Source organism: Mustela nigripes, chromosome 5 (assembly GCF_022355385.1).
Source record: "Mustela nigripes isolate SB6536 chromosome 5, MUSNIG.SB6536, whole genome shotgun sequence".
NCBI lineage: Eukaryota > Metazoa > Chordata > Mammalia > Carnivora > Mustelidae > Mustela > Mustela nigripes.
This window is the reverse complement of record NC_081561.1, coordinates 51,082,812-51,106,586: the sequence shown is the minus strand read 5'-3', so window position 1 is coordinate 51,106,586 and position 23,775 is coordinate 51,082,812. Positions and strand designations below refer to the sequence as shown.

Genomic DNA, 23,775 nt, shown 5'->3' with positions numbered 1-23,775 from the left:
GTTACACGTGCACACAAGACGAAACAGTACTGTATATATTTGCAAGATGCTGAGAGAACAGATCTTAATACTTCTCATCACAAGATAAAATGCTTGGAATTATGTGCAGTGATGGGTGTTGACAAAACTTATTGTGCTGATCATTTCACAATACACACAAATATCAAATCATTGTCTTATATGGTTAGCTAAAGCTAATACAATTTTATATAGGGCAATTTAGTCTCAAAAAAAAAAAAAAAGTTGAGCACACACACTAATATACCCCATTCCCTGCTCTCAGAGATGGAACAGGAAAAATGATAAGAATTAGACCTTTGAAAAACAAGGAAAAATCACAATATTCAAGGTACATGAAAGTGTATTTTAAGCCTATTATAGTTAATTGGTGATTATGCTCTGAAGAAAAGAATTTCTCTTCTCTGCAAAGCAGTAAAAACATGCTGGATAAACTTATTTGGGAAATAGTGAGAGAGATGTCTGTTCAGTTATTTGCACAAGTGACCCTGAAAAACTTAGTTCAAGCTCTTGGATCCAGTGGTTACAGACTCAAGGACCACGTAGAAGAGGAGACTCAAAACCCTGGAAATCTCAGAGGAGAACTGAATTTCTGGCACACTACTTTTCAGAATTTTGAGCCAAAATTTTTAGCAAGCACAGATCGCTTGCTTTAGAGCATGGAGAAAAGGCATTTATGGGTGAAAAAATAATTTAGGGGCACCTGGCTGGCTCTGTTGGTAGAGCAGATAGGTCCTCATCTCATGGTTGTGAATTTGAGCCCCCACACTGGGTGCAGAGATTACTTAAATCAACTTGAAAAAATACCTTACTATGACTGAAAATAACAAACCACAACCCACAAAGCAATCTGATTCTTATGGAGACAATCTCGAGCAAACTACATGCTAACTAGCTGATGGCTAGATTGGTGTGTGCTTGTGACAATTTACTGAGCTGTATAGATGATTTGTGCATTCTTCTGTATGTAAGCTGTATTTCAACTTTTTTACAGTATCCTATATGATTCTATTTGTTAATCTTCCCCCAAAAGGCAAAACCGAACTATTGTTTCAAAGTACATGCAAATGTAGTTAAATATAAAAAGCCAGTCAATTACACAATGTTTGGGATGCAGAAAAGGGTTTAAGATCAGGAGTGGGTGAGATTAGGGGCTCCTATCAGGGGACTTTGACTTACTGTCAGTAAGTTCTATTTCTTGGCCTGAATGGTGCTTACATAAGCACTTGCTTTAGAACTCTGTTAAACTCTAAGTTTTATGCACTTAGAAAACAAATTAAGTAGATTCAACCCAATCTAAATGTCTGCTAATAGAGGACTACTTAAGTTAATTATAATACAGTCATGGAATGTATTCTGTACCATTAAAAATGAGACAACCTGGGGTGCCTAGGTGGCTCAGTCAGTTAAGCATCTGCCTTTGGCTCAGGTCACCATCTCTAGGTCCTGGGGTCAATCCCACATTGGGCTCTCCACTCAGTGGGGAGTCTGCTTCTGCTTCTCCCTCTCCCTCTACCCTCCCTCCCCCTCTTTTGTGGTCTCTCTCTCAAATAAAATCTTTAAAACAAAAAAGAGGCAATAAGCAAATACAAGCAAAATGCTTATAAGGTCCTATATGCTTATAAGGACCTGAAGCCCAGACTATGTCCTAAAATGACAAAAGCCATGCTAGAAATGAATCTGGTATGGTACTATACACACACACATCTATGTACACAAAGAATACCTCTCTCTCTAGTAGACAAGAAATGAGTCAATATTGCCTTGAGGAGGATACCAGCAACCAAATTTTGTATTACGTGCATTTGTTATCCTTTAAATAGAAAGAAAAATAATTAATTTCGGAAAATATTTGTTTATTGCACAGTTCTTTCCAGATTTTATGTCTAGGGTCATCTTTTATTGTCAAGTACTTTAGCAAAGAACTGGCATTCAAACATGGCTGGCCAACCATGGCCACATTCATTACGCAAGGACTTTTCTGAGCTAACATTTCTCAAGCTCCTATTAGGAACTTGGCACTGATTTAGCCACTATAAAAACAAAGTTAAATGGGATAAGAGTCTAAGCCTTCATGGAAGGGGAAGGCCATGAAGGAAAGTGAGAAGGAAGAGCACGAAGCCATTTGGCACGATGGGATTTTCTCCTCCTGCAGCCATTTAGTCTTGGTCTTTGTCTTAGATGGAATCAGGTCATATTCCTTGTCTTGACAAGTCTTAGAAATCAACCAGAAAGTGCAGAGTTCACGAATCAACCCCACAGGTTTAATACTAGGCAATGCATTAAACCCCTCTGTGGTGGAATCTTCATCTTTCTACACCTGTGAAGCTCTTTTACCCTTTATCCCTGTTGCTTCAGCGTCAGCTTCAGCTTCCCAGAAGGCAGAGGTGAGATCCTAGGTAGGTGGGCTCTTCCCATCTCTGCTGTTTGATAGGATTCAAGGGCAATGTAACAGATAATGCAGTGGAGATGCTGAGGACCCCCCCCACCACCAAATAACGAGGGGGAAGAAAAAGCAGAGGACATTTCTCACCACAGACCAGACAAGTTTCCATTCCTCGCTAAGGATGAGAGGACTGGAATAGGAGAAGACCCAAATTACTTGTGTGAGGAAGTCTTGCCTTCTGCTTGTTGCAGATTTACAGTTGCAGTTGGTTCTGATTTACCTGTGGTTATGTTCTGAAAGCTCTTGCCCAAAGAAATTTTTTCAGCCATTTCTTAAAACAGTTTTTTTGAATGGTTATAAAAAATCTGGGTAATCTTTTTTTTCTTCCAGTTTTATTGATATAATTAACATATAACATTGTGTAAGTTTAAGATGTAAAACATAATGACCCGATATATGTATTTACTGCCAAATTTTTTTACCACAGTAAGTTAAGATCCATTGCTTCACATAATTACACATTTTTCCCCATTGTAGGAACATTTAAGATCTACTCTCTCAGCAACTTCCCAACATGCAATACAATATTGCTAACCAGAGTCATCATGTTGTACATTACAGCTTCCAAAATTACATAAATGTACATTTATCTTAAAACTGGAAGTTTCGTTATCTTTTGATTGCCTTCACCCAATTCCCCACCATGACTCCCGCCCTGCCCCAGTAACCTCTGGCAACCCCAATCTGATCTGTTTTTATGAGTCTGGGTTTTTTTTAGATTCCACATGTAAATGAGTTCACAGTATTTGTCTTTTTCTGTCTGACTTATTTCACTTAACATAATGTTCTCAAGGTCCATCCATGTTGTCGCAAATGGTAGGATTTCCTCACTTTTGTGAGGCTGAGTAATCTAGTCCACTGTATATGCGTGTGTGTGTGTGTGTGTGTGTGTGTGTATATATATATAAATATATACCACACACCATATTTTCTTTATCCATTCCTCTGCTGATGGACACTTAGGCTGTTTCCATACTTTGGCTATTGTGAATGCTGCTGCAATGACCACGGGAGTGCAGGTAGTTCTACTTTTGAGTTTTCTAAGGAACCTTCCATACTGTTTTCCAGAGAGTCTGCACTAAATTGTAGTCCTGCTAATAGGGTACAAGGTTTTCAGTTTGGATCATCTTAAAGGACAGAGGTTGAGAAGCATCTCATTGCTGTAATGATCCAAACCCACGCCCCTCATGTCTTCATCAAAATCCCATTTGCTGCTCTTGCCTGTCAATGAGTATTGATGGTGGGGATGGGAGGCGTAGGTAAGGAGAAAGGGGTCTTCCTGAGGTGAGTGGCATGTGGAGGAAGGGCAGCAGCTGTTAAAATCCACATGCAGCCTCTCTTCATAAAACTCACCCCCTGGATTAGGCCATAATGGACGACAGCTACTTTCGGCCACAGGCGGTTCCACTGGAATCTGCTGGGGAAAGGGTTCTGCAGAGCTCTGGGAAGGGGAGAAGTCATAAGGCCAGCTGGTCAGAGGGAAAGGATAACTGGGACAACAGTTGTCATTAAGAGACTGTCTCCCCAAGGCAGTATTTATATTCCATGTTTGCTGATCACCGTAGTCAGAGAAGACTCCGGAAACAGGATGAAGCAGGTCCCCACCATTACAGATCCAACTACTGGACAGTTTGCATTTGTCATAGAGCTTAGTGGGGCCCAAGGTGGAAGTGGGGTCTGCCAGGTCAGTGGTTCCCCCCAAGCAACAGCTCTTGGAGAAGAACAAGCAATCATTCAGAGACTTCTGCTGGGGAGTGTTAGCTATTAAACGTCCATTGTAACTACCGGGCAACTGGACGCCCTCCTGGAAAGACCAAGTTAAAGGAAAACTTCCCCAACTTTGGGTTTCACCTGGAAGAGACTAGAAAGGAAAGCGAAAAGCTCACATTAATAAGTTAAGCAAATTGACACAACTACCACAGGCACCCAGAGTTACTCTGTACAAGTAAGCGCTCTGTCCGACTTTCCTCATTCCTCACATACTTGAAGCGCAAACGCACAGTGGGGTTTCACCACAAGCACTTAAAGTCTGAAAGAAGTCAAGGTTGCCTCCAGGTCCACTGTACAGCCTACTCACCAGCACGGGCTGTGTCACTCTCACTCCTCTGACTCTGAGCAGAGTGTGTTGAAAATGGTTCACCCTCAAACACAAATCTGATAGAGTAACTGTCCTTGTGAGAAACTTGTAAGAGACTATTTAAGAAAAATCAAACTAAAGCTTCAAAGATTTATATTATAGTCAGTGTAACTCTCAGGGGATCTCTGTCTTGCTTGCTCACCCAGTCTCTCTCTCTCTCTCCTTTTCTCTCTTTCTCTCTCTCTCTCTCTCTCTCTCACACACACACACACACACACACACACACACACGTCATTTCCTTCCTTGACTTTTCTATTTTTTAGTACTGTTTGCAGTCTGAGAGACTAGGGTTGTTCTGTTGTTTTTCTTCTCAAGAGCCTTTTCTCCAAGTCCAAGGGGGATTTTGTTGACCCATAAATAGGGCCTCTAGAAAATTAAGTAGCAAGTTTATTTCTATAAATAAAGGAAGCATACATACTAATTTCCAATTCAACTCAGGGGAAAAAAAACTGGCTGAGAATTAAGTGATCTGCTTGCTTATGTAACAAGAAGGTAGAGATAGAGAGACTATGACCAGGTAGAGTGTGAGGAAATGCCCTTCAACTTGTCCCATGGCTGGGAGGAGGAGTGAAGAAACTGCCGTTCGGTTTCAGGGGCTCACATGTCCCTATAACTGACCCAAGTGACATTTTCTTTTTCTACGTAAGGCATATTTAGAACCTCTAGGGAATGCACAGGCTCCATCTCGGTCCTCATGAAAAGAAATGTGGAGCACGGAGCAACAGTAAAATACAGGAATTAGCATCACTATCAAGCAGACAAACCCACCAACCTTTAATATGATGCCCATAAAGCCAGACAGTTCACATCACAGTGTGGCCTCTCCAACCCCCAACCCCACAGGTGGCCAATGTTTTCAGAAACTTCCTGGTTATTTCCTCTGGGTCGAGTCTGCTAATCTATTTAGGGGAAGAATGCCCATTTTGGAATGGTATTTTGCCAAGACCACTTTAGGTTCACTTCTGAACCAAAATATAAAGTGCCAAATAGAGGGTAAGTACTAATCCAAGTCTCTCCTTGTAATTGTAGCAAGAAAGATGTTTCTAAAATTACATGAAGCTTAAGAGTATCTGAGAGCATGCTACAAGATGGCAGAAATTAAGAGGAAAACCCAATTCTATTTCTTTTTTCTGGGGGATGCTACCCTATAGATGAGCCAGATGGGATGGTTTCGACCTCATTTGTGGAGAGGGACTGGAGAAGGGTATTGTCCTCACCACGAGTGTGGGGAGTTGCCATATGTTTTGAGCACACAGGGGACAGGTTACCTTTGTATCTGGGCTCTCCTTCAGCTTTGAGGGGACAGAGGCAGATGCCGCCGCATGTGCTTTTTTCATTGTTCTTCTTGCCTCGGCTTCCAATTTGGTTTCTGGTTTTGGATGATCGTGCTCTCCCTTTGACTTACAAGAGACAAGGAGGTAAAATAAACAGCAATATTGGACCTCACGGTGTGTAGAATGTTACCCCATGCCCTGCCACCTGACCGGGTGCTGCTGCTGGCCCAAGACTTCATAAAGCTCTTTGGCCTGTCACGTGCTTTCCTGCCCGCCTTTGAACATGGTGCCCCTCGCCCACCTGGTGAAGTCACACTCGCAATCATAACAAGCGACACTACAAAGTGCTTCCTGCGGTGTGAGAGGAGGCCACAACACACACGACCTCACTGACCCTTGAGCATCAATCCTGCCGCCATTACCACTGCCCCAGCTTACAGAGTAGGAAACTGAGGCATGGGGCCACTCCACCAGCTATGGAGGGGACACTCCTCCCCCTATCCCCCCATGAATGAGCGGGGAGCCGGAATTCAAAGCATGCTGGAGCTGTCCAAGCTGAGAGCCAGCTATAGAATGCTTGGGAATTCTGGGAGCTGGCTGGCAGCTGGAGATGAGCCACGATGGGAACCGCTATGATCACAGATGCTGGCCCACGCTAGCCATTGGGATATTTTCTTTCTGGAAGGTTGGTTGACCAGCACACCACGGACCTTCTGCCATCAGAAGCCAGACTTTTATCCTGCTTTTAGCACCGCCCCCTCAAGGAATCCTGCACACCCACATTTTGGGTTTGTTGAAGCCAACCCCAGGCCACAGCACTGTGCTAGCCTGAGTGTAATGAGATTACTGCAGGGTGCCTCCCTCCAGGGGCCGGAGGTGGAATCAGCCAACTCCCCTCCTGGGGCTCTGGGTCTTGGCGCCTGTGTGCCATCTGCTTGCCCAGAGTGCGCCTCGGGGTTGGTATGGGCTCGCATTCCCCTGCCCATCTCCCGTACGAAACCTCCCCCTATGCTCTGCGCACACTTCCGGAATTAAAGAGAAAATGGCATCTCCTAACTCTAAGTCAAATCCAACCTGGAAGAATATGAAGCGTCCGTCGTGCCTCCAGAAGTTGGTGACCGGGAAGCCCCCATGGCCTCGGCAAGGAATGAGCTTCAGAGGCCCGTCGCAGTTTGGACAGCGTTTCCCTGTAAGAGAGCACAAGCAGGTGACCCTGCCAACTGAGTCCTGAGTCTGTGCAGCCCCCGCAGTTGGTACTTAACTCTGGGATGGCAGAGAATGGGCCTGGGTGCAGTGTTCTGGGCTCCCTTCCACTGGGCATTACCTCTGACCCCCGGAGGCCTGGCCATCAAAGCCTCCCAGACCAGTCTCACACAGGGATAGAGGAAGCGGTTTCCTACAGACTGGGATATCTCACAAGTCAAGGGAGAGCTCTTTTGAGCAGAAAATCCCTCCCTCCATATTTACTGAGACCTGAAATTCTTTGTAGAGAAGAGGACAGAATTCCTTCACTTCCCAGTGAGAATTAAGGGTCAAAGAGCAAAGTCACAGAAGAGAAGCACAGCCCCTAAATGTTCATTAAAGTGTAAATGACTGAGACCAGACCCTTTCAGGAGAGCCAGTTTTCAAGACAGCTTACAAGGAAAGAACATGAAGTAACCTGAGGTCAGAAGCGGGCAGGGCACAGGGGAATGCTGGATGCATCTGTTTCACAATCCGATGGACATGATAAAGAAGAACACAATGAACCCGACTATGGCATGGACCTAAATGGCATGGACTGGAGTCGAATCTCAAACTTCGTCCCACTGCTCCCACTCCAGACCAAACCATTCACTGAGCTCCTGGGCGAGGGTGGGGGATGGGACCCATTCCCCAAGATGTCACGTGGTCAAGTGTGATCAACAATGTTCTCCTAGACTTTATGTGGGTCCTCTGATGAACTAGTATGAGTCCCCTAAGTGATACCTACGCTTTTGAACAGAAGCCTTGAGTCAGGGGCCTTAACCCAAGGAAGTGGTTTTGTTGGTGGGTGCTCTGAGCACGGGGAGAACCACAGGGCAAACCCCGAGGGGTGAGGAGGCTGCTGGATGCCAGCTTCCTCGCTGTACCCCCAACGCTACTCACTCTGCTGCTTCTGCCGGGCTTTGTCACAGATGGCGGGTCGCAGGTAGATCTTGCGGCCCTCCTCAGCAGAGCAGTCACGGCTGCACACCACCACGCCCAGGCAGGACTTTTTGAGGATGCGGGAGTTGTGGTTGTTGGTGTTGCGCATGGCCCAGCTGCTCAGGTGCCGCTGTGCGTTCCTGTCCTCTGAGCTGTAGATGTGCTTCTCGTAGGAGTCGGGCCATTCCTGGAACCAGTCAGTCTTTTTCACATTCTGTTAGAGACACAAAGCATACTGCTGTATTTTAAGTGAGACAACACAACTGTGTAGGCTGGCTGCACAGCTCCGTTGGTTAAGCGTCTGCCTCCGGTTCACGTCATGATCGCAGGGTCCTGGCCAGAGCCCTGCATTGGGCTCCCTGCTCAGTGTGAAGTCTGCTTCTCCTTCTGCCCCACCCCATCTCATGCTCTCTCTCTCAAGTAAGTAAAATCTTAAAAAAAAAAAAAACACACACCAACTGTTCTTAGATGTGAAGGTGGTCTTGGCCTCCAAGAGCTGTGGAGACCTTTGGCAAAGACCAACCAGCGTTTCACTCCCAACAACAGGATCTGAGCTCGGCGTAATGACACCATTAGGCCTGCTGGGTCTACGGAATGTTTGCTCCCTGGCCAAGCTGGGCTGTCATTCAGTACTTCCCACCTCCCCTGAGTTCTACTATGTGATGATTCTCTAGGCTTTGGAGAGAAGACTTATTGACCATCTCCCACGAAGAATTTTTGAGGTGAAGTAATGTGATTGTGCTCTGTGGCAGGGTAGTGAGATGTCTCATAACACATTAGTTACCTTACTGGGAAGGTGAATGCAGTCACCAGAGCTGAACAGTGGGAAAACTAGAGAGCCCGGGTTTGGGAGGGTTCTGATAGCCACTTTCTCCCCTGGGGAGAACTTCTTCCTTTTTCTCTTACTTCTAGATCCATGGGCCTCCAACAAGGAGGGGGAGTTTACTTTGGCTGCAAAGTTCTACATTCTTGCCTAGCACTAGCACTAGCACTACTCACCCTGTGTGAATATCTAAGCTCTCCTTACGAAAGATCATCAGTACACTCAATCCTTATGGCATTTGTCATTGGGCTTCTTGTCCTTCTGTTTCCTTATCTGTAGAATACGGATAACAAGACCTGCCAACCTTAAGTATGGCTCTGAGAATATGATAATATATAAAAAATACTTAGCATAGCACCTAGCATGGAATAAGCTCTCAATAAATGTTAGGCACTGATGTTGAAGCTCCCATTCTTCCGGCCCTTTGGAGCATAGATCCCGCATTTGACCGATCCTGCTTCATTCTCAGGAACGATAATCTCTGGGCACCTGGGTGGCTCAGTGGGTTAAGCCTCTGCCTTCGGCTCAGGTCACGATCTCAGGGACCTGAGATGGAGCTCTTCATCAAACTCTTTGCTCAATGGGGAGCCTGTTTCCCCCTCTCTGCCTGCATCTCTGCCTACTTGTGATCTCTCTGTCAAATAAATAAGTAAAATCTTTAAAAAAAAAAAAAAAAGAATGACATTTGCTAAGCAGTCTCCATACTCAAACTTAGGCTGTGTCTATTCCCATACCCTCCAGAGACCTGGCATGACAGAAGAACATTTTTCATCAAGAAGATTCTAGAAGGTCAGAGAGAAGATTCTAGAAGGTCCAGAAGGAGAGGTCAGGGTGCCTTCCTTTTGACTCCCTGACAAGAAAGCAGGCATAGAATATTGCGGGGGGGGGGGGCATTTTAGAAGGAAAAGAGAAAATATCAACAACAGGATGGAAGGGCAGCATGGGGAAGTTGGTGTTTACTGAGTTAGATTTCAAGTTTAAGGTTTTTTTGTTTTTGTTTTTGTTTTTTTTAATTTATTTATTTGACAGACAGAAATCACAAATAGGCAGAGAGGCAGGCAGAGAGAGGGGGAGGCAGGCTCCCTGCAGAGCAGAGAGCCCGATGCAGGGCTTGATCCCAGGACCCTGAGATCATGACCTGAGCTAAAGGCACAGGCTTTAACCCACTGAGCCACCCAGGCGCCCCTAGATTTCAAGTTTAAAACGTGCCAAAGAGCTTTGTAACCTAAGACTCTGGGCAAGTGACTATCTCTGAAGCCTCATTTTGCTCTTCTCCAAAATGGACATAGTGATAAAATATTCTTCAAAGAAGTACCACCAAGAGCAGATGTGTTATGAACTTTAAGTTTGATATACTGATAGTTGCCATTTGAATGGCATGTCGTGGGAACTAAGGTGGATCTGAGGAAACATAAATGAGGTAGAGGTAGTGTTGGTACAGTTAAGAGCTGGGGTCTGGGGACACCTGGGTGGCTCAGTCATTAAGCATCTGCCTTCAGCTCAGGTCATAATTCTAGGGTCCTGGGACTGAGCCCCACATCAGGATCCTTGCTTAGCCAAAGGGCTCCTTCTCCCTCTCCCACTCCTCCTGCTTATGTTTCCTCTCTTGCGGTGTCTCTCTCTGTCAAATAAATAAGTAAAATCTTTAAAAAAAGAAAAAAAAAAGCTGGGTTCTGTAATATAGGGCTCATGGATCAAATTGCTTTTTTTTTTTTGGTAAATAAAGTTTTATTAGAACACAGCCAATCTCATTCACTTCAGTGTTGTCTATGCATACTTGACATTACTACAGCCAAGTCAAGTCATTATAGCAGAGACTGTAATGGCCCAACTGACTATCTGGCCCTTTAGACAAAGTCTCCTGACTTCTGGTTAAGAGCCCGGCCCCTGAAGTAGACCGCCTCAGTACAAAGTCTTAACCAAGTTCCTTGCCCTCTGGGTGCCTTCACTTCTTGCTCTCCTGCTCTGGAAAATGGAGGTACCCACCTCACAGGGATGTTATGAAGACTGAATGAGTTAACATACATAAAACATCTGAAGCCGTGCCTGGAGGACCAGATCCAGAACTACAAGCAGCCAATGTGGTTTTAAGAGCCAACGGCTTTCAGGATGGAGAAGACCAACAGAGAGGGCACTTCGTGCTTTAAACCTTGTCAAACCAAATCCAAGATGGGGTCCAAGCCCCTCTAAAGCAAAGACTTTACTGGAATAACTTGACTCCACAGCCTTCTTTCTCAGAGTAATGGCTCAGGGGAACCCTTCATGTGCCTCACTGTAACTACTGTGAGGTAAGAAGGGAAATGGAGGAGGGCGTGTGCTGTCTGCAAAAGGCCCCTGTGGTCCGTCAGGCAGCTAGAGCAGAGCTTCCGGGAAACAGGCGCAGCCACGCCAAGATGCTGAGTGGACCGTCGGCTTTTTCTAGCTCTTTCCCTCCCTCTCCCAATGCCCTGGGATTTCCGAGCTGGGTAAGATTCACCTCAGGCAGCCAGCCCCCTTCCTGCTTCCTCCACACACCTTGTCTTCTCTTCTCTGCCTTCTGACCTAAGGCTCTAAGCAATGCCTTCTTATTTTCTGTAGTCACAGAAACGCCCCAAGAAGCAGAATATTTTATCTTCTGAAATAAAAATGTGGGTTCAAACACTAACATGTGGACCTTTAACGATTTGGACTGTAAAAATCGATTGGAGGCATTTGAATAATTCAGACACAAAGCACAGTTGTCAGGGCAGCAGAGACAAGGGCCATGCAGACTTGAAGAAAAGCGGAGATTTTCATTTTCAAGGTGAGTAGCCCCTGCAGGGTGGTCAGCGCCATTAATCCCATGAACCACGAGGAGGGGAAGCTGTATGTGAGTGTCTCAGAGGTTCAGAGGAAGAAATGATCTCCATCGTCTTTTCTCCCCACAATTTTCTCTCAGTTCAATGTATATTTTGATCTCCCATTGGAGCTTCCTTTTTGACTTACAAATATACTGTTTATTTACCATGTATGTGCAGATTTCTCTGCTGCCCTTTGCTATTAATTTCTAGGCTGGTTCCACCATCGCTGGAGAACACTGTATTTTAACATTGTTGAGATTTGTTTTAGGGCTTACAATATTTTCTTTTCTTTTTAAGAAATATTTTATTTATTTATTTTTTAAGTAGGCTCCACACCCAACGTGGGACTTGAACTCACAACCCTGAGATTAAGAGTCACATTCTCAAACCTAAGCCAGCCAGGTGCTTCAGGGATTATAGTATTTTTTACATTTGAAAATATTATGTCTTTTTTTTTTTTTTTAAGTTTATTTGTTTATTTATTTATTTTTTTAAGTAGGCTCTATACCCAGTGTGGGGCTCGAACCCGCGATCTCCAGATCAAGAGTCACATGTTATTCTGACTGAGCCAGCCAGGTGTCCCTACATTTGACCATCTTTTAAGCCTTTTTTTTTCTTCCCAGCAGCCTCTTCACTGGCAGCCTACATTTCCAGTTCCATCAGTAATGTAGTAATAATTCTGACAACGTATTAACCTGAGAAAATTCCTAGGAGTAAATGTGTTCGTATCAAGTTCTTCTCTATGCCCAATCTTTTGATTTGGATGCCTAGTGGAATCTTTGACATCGTTTGACATTGAAATTAAGACAAAACCTAGATTCCCATAATGCAGAGGAACCCAGGTGTCAAATGAATGACAGTGACTTCTGAAAGCCTTGTAAATGCAAGGCACTAGAGAGGTGAAATTTAAAAAGAAAGAATAATCATTTCTTAATGTCGTTTAGCGGATCTCCAAAAAATGTTTTCTTCTTTCCTGATCTTGTGTTTATTTTAATTTCTAACTTTTCATGAGTAACTTTGTTTTTCCTCTCAGTTAAGAAGTTTATAATTTAAAGGGAATATCCTTCAGGTTTCCAACAGGAAATCTAACGAATTTATATTTTATAATCTCAAGGGGGTAACATCCCTGGGGGTTTAACATTTCTATGACTTCTGTAATTTTTTTACTAAGAGACCTAATCCTCTAACTCACTCAAAATCTCTGCAACTCCATGGAACCCTAGAGCACCAAATCTTCCTTATTCTGCTTTACTTAACTACCTGAAGTTCTAATAGGGTCCCTTAAAAATTAAGTATGTACTATTAAAACAAAACTAATAAAATGAAAATGAAAATTGTGAAATATGGCATCAAAACACCTACACTACTTTGATTATATTAAAATGGATTTCACCTAGCATATAATCCACTCTCATACAAAGCAATTATCTGCATTTTTCTTTAATGCTAAGAATAGCTTAATTTGGGGTGCCTGGGTGGCTCAGTGGGTTAAGCCTCTGCTTTTGGCTCAGGTCATGATCTCAGGGTCCTGGGATTGAGCCCCGCATCAGGCTCTTTGCTCCTCGGGGAGACTGCTTTCCCCACTCTCTCTGCCTGCCTCTCTGCTTACTTGTGATCTCTGTCTGTCAAATAAATAAAAACAAAATCTAAAAAAAAAAAAAAAAAAAAAAAAAAAAAAGAATAGCTTCTTTATAAACAAATGTTTCCAAATAAAACAGGGAGGGCATACAGATATACCTTTAAGCAAATCAGATAGAGGGGAAAAAAATGACATGTTACTTATGGAACACAGAAAAAAAAAAATCAACCAGCATTTTGGTTTCAGGAACTTATCTCTTCTGCGCCAACAGAAAACCAAACCCACGTGGTCTCAAAGAAGAAATTCAACTCAACAAAATGCTTTTGAGTTAACTCAAGAGTGACTCCTTATAATGGCTAATAGGGCAATTTCCTACCTTTGTTAAAGGATCAAAATTCAAAACAAAAATGTCCTTGGGGTGGCTGGGCGGCTCAGTGGGTTAAGCCTCTGCCTTCGGCTCAGGTCATGGTCCCAGGGTCCTGGGATGGAGCCCCGCATCGGGCTCTCTGCTCAGCAAGGAGCCTGCTTCCTCCTCTCTCTCTGCCTGTCTCTCTGCCTACTTGTGATCTCTTGTCTGTCAAATAAATAAATAAAATCTTAAAAAAAAAAAGAGTCCTTATTTGTTCAGACAACACTAAGATCGGCTGGAGTTCTCCTGTTTTTAAATTCTCCATTGCTTGCTTCTCTCTACTCTTCTTCCTTCCCTTTCCACTGTACTTGGTTAAGCAAAGGACCTCCCGGCAGGCACCCAGAAGACAGTTTCTCCTACCACAGATTCAGTAATGTCCCCATCCCAACAAGAGTCCGGGGTGGCGGAATGATTCTAGCTCCAGTAGTGGGGATTCAATGACCAAGGGAGCCCAATATAGGTGGAGCTGTCCCAGGAAGTTCAAATGACCTTGACATCAAGGGGAACGCTGGCAAGAAGGACAGAGTCATAGGTGTACCTGTTAGACCAACAATAATGTGACCTGATCACGCAGGCAGATAATAACTGACAAGAAACCCGGAATCTAGTTTACCTGTTGGCTCTTCAGCACCAAGACACATCTGATTACTCCTGGCTCATTGTGATTACATTTAGCCACACCTGAACTCACTGAAGAGCTCCAATATTTACCTTCTCTTTGAAGTCTGAGGCAAAGGCAACCCTGCTGGCTAAAATCATGGTCCAGGAAATTAACTGGAGACATGGGTTCTTTGTGGTTGACTCACCAGGTTTTAGGCTGACCTGTATTTATGTTTAGACTATGTATATTTATCTTTTCTCTAGAAAAGAATATACTTAAAGCTTGGAATTTTTTGAGTTAATGGCTTGGTGTGGCTTTGGCCATGGTTTGCTGTTTTTTATTTAACTTAATTTTACTATTTTTTAAGTAAGCTCTATGCCCAACATGGGGCTTCAACTTATAACCCTGAGATCAAGAGTTGCATGCTCTACTGACTGAGCCAACCAGGCAACCCTGGCCACAGGTTTAAACTGCATACTTAGGAACCAAATGATTCAGGGTTTGTCTGCAATGGTGCTTCCGAGTACACCCTGTACTTGTACTAAGAGAAACTGGCTGGTGTTAGGAACAGAACAGGTGTTCTCAGCGTCCTGCCAAAGTGGGTGCTATTTAGGAAGAAAAAGAAGTAATTCTTTCCCAATTTCTCAAGAAAAAGAAAAAAACCACTTTCTTAGCTGTTCAAAGCTGCCAAGAGTTACAGTCAGTATTAATGAGATTGTGACCCTTTCCGTGAACTTGTAATAAACATTTTTAATGTAGGAAAGACTAAACCAACACCAGACATTTGCTGCTTGGGTCAAGCAAACCCTAATGCAATTATAGTTGCACCTTTAAAATGAAAATGAAATGTAAAATGAAAGTATAAGGGGAATAAAAAGGGAAAGCAAACTGGCACACCACACTGGTCCGAGATTTTTATCAATGGTGGTTTTGAGTAAGTTGAGTGCCTGTGGTTCAGGGCTGGCTCCCTGAGGGCTGGATTATGGAGAAAGGGTATCAACATGACCACCCTTAGAGGACGGACCAGAAGCAAGTGAAAGGAATATTTATAAAGATCTAACATGCAGCTGAGAGGAGGAGGAAGCCCCCATGAAACAAATAGAGGGGAGGGATGACTTAGCCAGAGCAAGAGGACTTTCAGCCCCAGATCCAATCACGATTCTATCTGGCCCCAAAAGCCTAGTAACTACCCTATTCCTAGAAAATAACTGAATCCTCTTAGGATAGTCTGCTTCTAAACCGCCTTTCCAGCCAGTAGCCTCCCCCATCTCCCTGCCGACCCTGCTGGATGCCTGTGCACAAGCTCCTTCAAACGTAGAGGCTGAATAGCTTTTGGACTCGGGGGCCCTGTTCTGCCTTGATGGTCTTGTTTGCTTCCCCCTTTTACATTTTACAAGGCATTGCTCCGAGAAAGCCCTTTGCCAGAAGCCATCTTGATCCCCATGTCCAAGGCACGCTGAATTCCATATGTCCTCTTGCAAGGACCTCCAGCATTTTTCTGCATGACACAGACTCTCCATTCAGGCACGGACCTTATTCCATTTGCTCAAAAGATCATGAGCCCATCCATGAAAGTTAGCATAGCTTCATGGCCCCCATATCCCCAGAGCCTGCTGTAGTGTCTGATACATTGTCGTTACTCAGAAATGTTTGGGTCTTTTTAAAATTTAATTATTTAATTTAATTTATTTGACAGAGAGGGCAAGCAAGCAGGGGAGGGGCAGAGGAAGGAGAGAGAGAAAATCCCAAGCATGTTCCATGCTCAGCACGGGGCTCTACCTCCCAACCCTAAGATCATGACCTGAACTGAAATCAAGAGCCGGATGCTTCACCAACGGAGCCACCCAGGCGCCCGCCGGAACATCTAATGTCCTAATGAGGATATCAGCATTCACTATTGGCAAAAACCAGCCCATAAATCTTGGCATGATTGAGATGTGCAAAGGGCTACGGAATTTCAGGGCACAGAACATGCATTCAGCACTCGGTGGCTCATCTCAAAATCTGAAGCATGTGAGCAGATTAGCAGTAAAGAAATGGGTCTACCAGTTGCCAGAATTTGCCTACACACTGTGGAAGTAGTCATCCTGGCAAGAACACAAAATTAGGAAAAACAAACTCTGAATTCCCTGTACCAAATTTACAACAATAACAAGCAATTGCATCTGATCCTTCAAACCGGATTTTTTTTGGTGCCCAAACTGGTAGTCTGAGAACATGAATCACCTGAGGGGCTCTATAGAGAGGACTCCAGGGTCAAAAACAAGTCAGAGCCACAGAGCCTGACACCGCCTTCTCTTGGGAGCACCGCCAACACAGACGTGGATGGACGTCTCCGATCCGCGCAAAGAAATCTGTTTAACTTCATTGAACCCGGGGCTTCTGTTTTTCCTTACAACACCTACAAAAATGCTGCGTCATGCATAGTCCACAGAACATACTTTGGCAAACAGGGCTCTAAGCGGCTTGTGTAAGTAATTTCAATTTTCCTTTTACCGAGAAGGTAACTGAGACTTAAAAATGGCTTGTTTAGGGGCGCCTGGGTGGCTCAGTGGGTTAAAGCCTCTGCCTTCAGCTCAGGTCATGATCCCAGGGTCCTGGGATCGAGTCCCGCATCGGGCTCTCTGCTCAGCCGGGAGCCTGTTTTCCCCAGCTTTCCCTCTGCCTGCCTCTCTGCCTACTTGTGATCTCTGTCTGTCAGATAAATAAATAAAAATCTTTTTTTAAAAAATGGTTTAGAGTCACACAGATTGAAAGCAGTGGAGCCATTCGCGGGTGACTTTCACACTTATCAACTGCTGTTAATGTATGTCAGGTGGTGTGTTAACGCCGGGCTGACAGTTCTAGAAGGCAGGCTGCTTTCCTACTGAGGTCCCAGAACCCTAGACCGGTCTGTGAAGCCACCTTATTTTCAGAAGAGGAAAGGGAGTCTCAGTAAAGGGAAACAACTCCCTAAGGCTTTACAGATTAAAAAGAGGCAGAACTGGAATTCCAAGCCGGGATTTTGTCCCCATACCCTGGCTTACACAGTGCAACCACTCGGCCTTGAAATACTCACAAAATATACAACCTAATCAGCTTGGAAATCTTTCCAAGACCCTTTTATTTTTCACCTCAAATGGTTCGTGATCCGATTCCAGAGCCAGCACAAATCCAGATCAGGATGGTGGTGTCTCTGCTTAGAAAATATTAAAGGGACACAGCACTTTTTTCCTTTTCTTTTTTTTTTTTTTTTGAGAGAGAGAGAGAAAACACATGGCTCGATCTCACAACCCTGACATCACCACCCCAGCCAAAACCAAGAGTCAGAGGCCTAACTGACTGAGCTACCCAGGTGCCCCAAAGGCACTGCACTTCTAATCATTACCCCGGGATATTTACAAGGGCACTTGCTGAAGTTCACTAAGTTATTTACAGGAGCAATCCTACTTTTTGATTACTATAAATGACACATTTTCAAAACTACATTGTATTTTTGTAAATTTCTGAATGCAATGTCTTGGGAAACTGAGAATGCTTTTGTTTTTGAAAATTCATAATGGAAAGTGAACTTTCATGAGTTCCAAGTTTTCCTCCAGAGAAGTGGTGCTTCCTTTCTTTTTTTAAAAGATTTTATTTATTTGCTTGTTTGACACAGAGAGAGAGAGAGAGAGCGCGCGAGCACATGCACGCAGAGCAAGTGGCAGAGGAAGAGGGAGAAGCAGGCTCTCTGCAGAGCAGGGAGCCCAATGCAGAGTTTGATCCCAGAACCCTGGGATCACAACCTGAGCTGAAGGCAGACGCTTAACCAACTGAGCTGTCCCTGGTGTTTCCTTTCTTTTGTTTACAGATCTGATGAATGATATGGTCCTTGGTCCCAGAAGAAAAAAATGCATGTTGTAGACAGTGTTACCTGCCACTTCAGAGGGTTCTCAAACCCCTGCTTGAGGGGCGCCTGGGTGGCTCAGTGGGTTGATACCTCTGCCTTCAGCTCGGGTCATGGTCCCAGGGTCCTGGGATCGGGCCCCACGTCGGGCTCTCTGTTCAGCAGGGAGCCTGCTTCCCTTCCTCTCTCTCTGCCTGCCTCTCTGCCTACTTGTGATCTCTGTCTGTCAAATAAATAAATAAAATATTAAAAACAAAACAAAAAAAAACAACAAAAAAACAAAAACCCTGCTCGAGGAGGCGGCCCTGCAAACCTTCCAGATCCTTGCTTACTTCTACTCTTGAAGCTTAGGTTACCCCACAGCTACTTGTGAGCTACGATCATGAAATTAGGAAAAGGAAGTGATCTACATCCTTGAGCCAGGTAAACTAAAATGTACCTTAAAGATTCTCCTAGAACAGCAACAACGATCATAAACCAATTAAGAGCAACCATAAAGGGGCAGTGGGGTGGCTCTGTCAGTTAAGTGGCTCACTTCCGGCTCACGTCATGATCCCATCGTTCAGGGATGGAGCCCTGCTCAGCAGGGAGTCTGCTTCTCCCTCTGCCCCTCCCTACTGCTCATACTCTCTCTCTCTCCTTTTCTCTCTCAAATAAACGAATAAAATCCAAAAAAAAAAAAAAAAAAAGAGGCACAACTATAAGGACAAAAAGGACAAATCCCTACAATAGATATTTATATGATTCAACTATGGTTTATTTAACCACCTTAACAGAGTGAAAAGCAGGGTATATATATATTTTTAAAGATTTTAATTTTTTATTTGATAGAACAGAGATCACAAGTAGGAAGAGAAGCAGAGAGAGAGGAGGAAGCAGGATCCCTGCTGAACAGAGAGCCCGATGTAGGGCTCTATCCCAGGACCCTGGGATCATGACCTGAGCCGAAGGCAGAGGCTTTAACCCACTGAGCCACCCAGGCGCCCCCAGGGTATACTTTTTGACTTCCAACTCTTCTAAGACCTACTGAGAGCTAACATAGGTAGGAATTTAAGAGAAAACAGAGAAACAAACAAAAAACTTCATTAGAGTGAAATTTGAAATGATCTGGAAGTCTTCATGAGAATAAAAACTGGAATGGTTTTAAACTGAGACTGTGGAATCCCATTTCTTCTGCCCTGCCTTGGTAAAAAAACAAATTTGTTCCCCAGAGTCAGGCAGACTAACTTGACCTTTTCATTAAACAGTACTGGCTATCTCCACCCTGCCTTCCCAATACCCTTTCCAACAACTTCAGTGAAAACATACTTGGAATGCCAAAAAGGGAGTCAGGGGAGGTCAGTTTTACACAATTCATATTTTCCACCAAATTAAGAGTTAAAAAGTCAAATGCCAAAAATGAAGGTAAAGAAAATGAAACAGCCTCTCTGTAGCTGGAAAACAGCCCTGTGTATATTCACCCCATCTTACTTACACAAGCTCTAGAAGAATTGCTCTGGTCCATAAGAGAACTATCATTTGGACATTACAGTTACAGATTTAATTTAAAACCATTACTATATTGGGGCACTTGGGTGGCTCAGTTGGTTAAGCAACTGCCTTCGGCTCAGGTCACAATCCTGGAGTCAGTCCCAAGATCGAGTCCTGAATGGGGAATCCCTGCTTGGCGGAGAGTCTGATTCTCTCCCTATCTCTGCCCGCTACTCTACCTGCCTGTGCTCTCTGTCAAATAAGTAAGTAAAATCTTAAAAAAAAAAAAAAAATTTAAAAACCCATTACTATATAGCAAATAAGGCTTTCTGGGAATCTGTGCACTGTGCAAAGTCAATCTATTTGCAAATAACTTATCATCAACTTTATTCTAGCAGCTAGCTGGGGTAGGTGCGACAGGATCCAAGCCAAACTTGGAAAAGAGAAGGGAAGCAGCATTTTCTTTGTTTCAGTCTGTAACTCTTGTGGGGCGAGGGGTAGTGTCGCCAGGTAAAGACCAATTCCAATTCTAGGTCATGGCATCTCCTCTTAAAATTCCTCAGTTAGATGCCCAGCCGAAGCTCTGCAGGACAGCAATTTCCCCAGCTTGGCTCCTCACCAATTTTCTTCCAGAATGTAACAAGTTAAGGCTTCCGAGTCAAAGGCTGAAGGCAGATTCTTATGTAAGTACGTACCTGTGGCAGTTTCATATCGTTAATATCCCAGCTTAACACCTCCTTGTCCTCGGAATCAAGGTCTTCAGGCGCCATGACAGTCAGGTCATCCATAGGGTTCCGTCTACCCAATTTCCACAGAAATGGTGAGGAATCTGCTTCTCAAAGGCGTTTCCTACAGTCGGATCAATCCACTCTTGACTCAGCAACTTAGACCTGGAGACTGTTTTCTGACACTAAAAAATAAGTGATAGTAATACTGACCGTTAAAGAGATAAAAATCAGTTCTCGCCTGCCAGAAAAACCTGTTTCATTGACATTTTTGCAAGCACCAACATACGAAATAAAAACACAATGTAGAAGTCATTCGTGATCTTGTGACAATAAAGCTCAACCATGGGAGTCAGAAGCACCACGCTCACTGGGTTGGGGCCGCCCTTTGCCCGGCTAGGCCCGGGCTGGGAATGTCAGAGTGGGGACCATGGTCACCTGCAGCCAATGGTTAGAACACTGTCCTCCATATACCTTGGGGGCAAGAGGGAGAGCTGGCTTGGAGCTGTTTTCATAGATTTACCTTTGTACACTAGCCAACACATGTGTGGTTCAAGTCAGAAGTGGGAAACATCACAACCAAATGTATCCAGAAGTATTTTTTAAATCTAAATTGCCAGAGATGAATTTTTTTTTAAAGATTTTATTTATTTATTTGACAGACAGAGATCACAAGGAGGCAGAGAGACAGGCAGAGAGAGAGGCAGAGAGAGAGGAGGAAGCAGGCTCCCTGCTGAGCAGAGAGCCCGATGCGGGGCTCGATCCCAGGACCCTGGGATCATGACCTGAGCTGAAGGCAGAGGCTTTAACCCACTGAGCCACCCAGGCGCCCCACCAGAGATGAATTTTTATCTCCTCAATCAACCAGTGCACACTTTGTATCTTCAAATATTATTAATGGATAGCCTCAAATCGGATTCCCTCTCAAACCTGGACATTATTAACACTTTAGACCTGGTAATTTTTTCAGAAATTTTATTTATTTATTTGACAGAGAGAGAGAGCATGAGAGGGAACACAAGCAGGGGCAGTGGGAGAGGGAGAAGCAGGCTTCCCACCGAGCAGGGAGCCCGATGTGGGGCTCGATCCTAGGACCTTGGGATCATGACCTGATCGGAAGGCAGACACTTAACCGATAGAGCCACCCAGGAGCCCCAGGACCTGACAATTTTTTTGCTGTGGGAGGTTATCTTGTGCACTGTAGGACGTCTAGCAGCATCCTTGGTCTCTGACCATTAAGTGTCAGTAGCAACACATCATTTGTTGTGACAACCAAAAATGTCTCCCTACATGGCCAGATGTCCCCTGGAAGGGGCAGAACTGTTTGAGAACTACTGCTTTAAAATGGTATTTCTTCAAGGCAGAGGTTCATAGGGGAAGAAAGGAAAGAATGAAACAAGATGAAACGAGAGAGACAAACCGTAAGAAACTCTTAATCTCAGGAAACTGAGGGTTGCTGGGGAGGTGGGAGGAATGGGATGGCTGGGGTATGGACACTGAGGAGGGTTATGTGTGTGGGAAGTGTTGGGTGTTGTGTAGGATTGAAGAATCCCAGACCTGTATCCATGAAACAAATACCACATTTTATGTTAAAAATAAAATAAAAAGAATGTTAGAAAATAAAAAAAAAATTTAAATAAAAATATCGTTTTCTGACTTTAACTCAAAAGTACCCTTCAAGGTTTTCTAATAAAAATCTCCCTCTTCCCTCCCCCTCTGCCCCCCCACCGGAGATTCTATCTCATTTTGCTCTGATTAAATCGTATTATGTAAATGATAGAATTCAAAAATGTTTGCACACTGAATTTCCTCCCCCATGAGAAACACCACTCTGGTTTCTAATCCTAACTGATTCAAGGAGATTTAGCCAAAAAAGAAAAAAAAAAGAAAAAAGATAAAAGAAGTAGGAAAAGAAAGAAAGGAAGGAAGGAAGGAGAAGAAAGGAAATGTTCTACTCTGAGGAAAAAAACTGATCATTCTGCAGATGAAATGTGCATATTAGTAGAACACAAAGTAAAACATGTTAGTATGCGTGCAATCTCCATTTGCTGGTGGCTCGTGGAAAAACAAGGGACATAAAACAACTTAATAGTAAACCTGAACTATGAGTTAGTTTAATAGTCTCCAACTGAGGAAGTGCCATGGGCTCCGTTCCTTAGTCACGTTTCTTTATATAACCCGAACACTTGTCAGTCACTGAGATCTGAGGGCAAGTATATGAATATAGAAGACTGCTGACCCGAACGTATGACCCTTAGATAATAAGCTAATAGGGGTCTTTCACCCCTTATCCCCCTACCACACTCACCTACAACCTAGTGGTCAAAGATTCAGACAGCATGAAGTCCATCACCCCTGTTTCAAACACTGCCATGCAAGGTTAAATCCCCAGGAGTTCTAAATCAAACTCTATGTTTGGGAAATAACATTGAGTTGCTGAAGAAGTGCTGCTACAGACTGACCCGAATTCAGATTTCGATTCCAAGTCTATAAGACACAGAGATCGTGTGGCAACCTGATGGTAACAGCTTTATTGGGGTTACCTCTCTTGAGCATTAACAACAGTAACTCAGATGGTCTAAAACTTGTTGTAGCTCCTTGGGACAGACTGAACTTTTCTCTCTTTTTTTTTAAGACTTTGAATAACAAGAGTCATATCTCAAAAATTCCTAAGCATTTTTTTAAACAACACAGACATAACTCTTTCGTTTTTAAACTAAGGGGAGAGGAATAAAAATTCTTGCTGCACAAAGATTTCATTTTTTATTTTCTCAGTTATAAATTGTTGCCAAATGAACAAACCTTAATTTAGTATTTCCCTGAAAGTTAAGAACAAAACACAGGAACGACTGTTTGCAGACCTTAGAAAATAAATAATTCAGTTTTTCTCCAGAATTAAAAAACTTAATTTGTAAAGATTTCCTTTTTTTTTTTTTTAAAGCAACTTGGGGCAAAATGTATTTAAATTTCATCATTTCATCATTTCAAGTAGAACTGAAATCCTGTAGGAATGGGATCGCTATTAGCATATTCCTTACATTGGCCTCGCCCCGATATTTCTGGCTTCCTTACCTTCTGACTTCTTATGGAGATGCAGACAACACTGTGTCATAAAAATCTCATCTCTGGTTCAGGTCCCAGCAGGTTCTGGTCATTTTCTAAGCCGAAGCTACAGTTCCCTAATCCAGGTCAAGGTACACTATGCTAATGAGGTCTGGCAAAAATCCAATCAAAATCTAGATGCTGAGCTTGGGATGGACTTAAGGGCTTGGGCCAGAGAAGAGCGACGTAGGCAGTCACTTAACCAGCACAATTGTCCCCAGAACACCAGCAACGTGAGGGATATTCTATTGTTCACCTGGGAACTTTCCCCTCCTTTATGTTAAGAGGGGATGTTAACTGAAATGGACACTGAAAAAAGAACTTCATGAGGGGGGTGCCTG

The 23,775-nt window shown here is 43.7% G+C and overlaps 1 protein-coding gene across 1 annotated transcript; it reads right to left on the bottom strand.

Moving 5' to 3' along the window:
* Positions 1-1,874: 1,874 nt before the first annotated feature.
* GCM1 (glial cells missing transcription factor 1) lies at positions 1,875-23,483 on the bottom strand. Its single transcript, XM_059400234.1, has 6 exons — positions 23,405-23,483; positions 20,303-20,517; positions 8,003-8,255; positions 6,950-7,062; positions 5,870-6,001; positions 1,875-4,325 (listed from the first exon to the last, which is right to left on the bottom strand). Exons 2-6 carry the CDS (start codon positions 20,393-20,395, stop codon positions 3,588-3,590), a joined length of 1,329 nt encoding a protein of 442 aa, XP_059256217.1. The 5' UTR covers positions 20,396-20,517; positions 23,405-23,483; the 3' UTR covers positions 1,875-3,587.
* Positions 23,484-23,775: the final 292 nt, after the last annotated feature.

Coding starts and splice junctions, on each gene's coding strand:
- GCM1 (XM_059400234.1), bottom strand. CDS start 20,395: ATGGATGACCTGACTGTCATGGCGCCTGAAGACCTTGATTCCGAGGAC. Junction 6,002..6,949: donor GACGCTTCATATTCTTCCAG/GTTGGATTTGAC, acceptor GTCTCTTGTAAG/TCAAAGGGAGAGCACGATCA. Junction 4,326..5,869: donor AGGAGAGCCCAGATACAAAG/GTAACCTGTCCC, acceptor TTTCCTTTCTAG/TCTCTTCCAGGTGAAACCCA.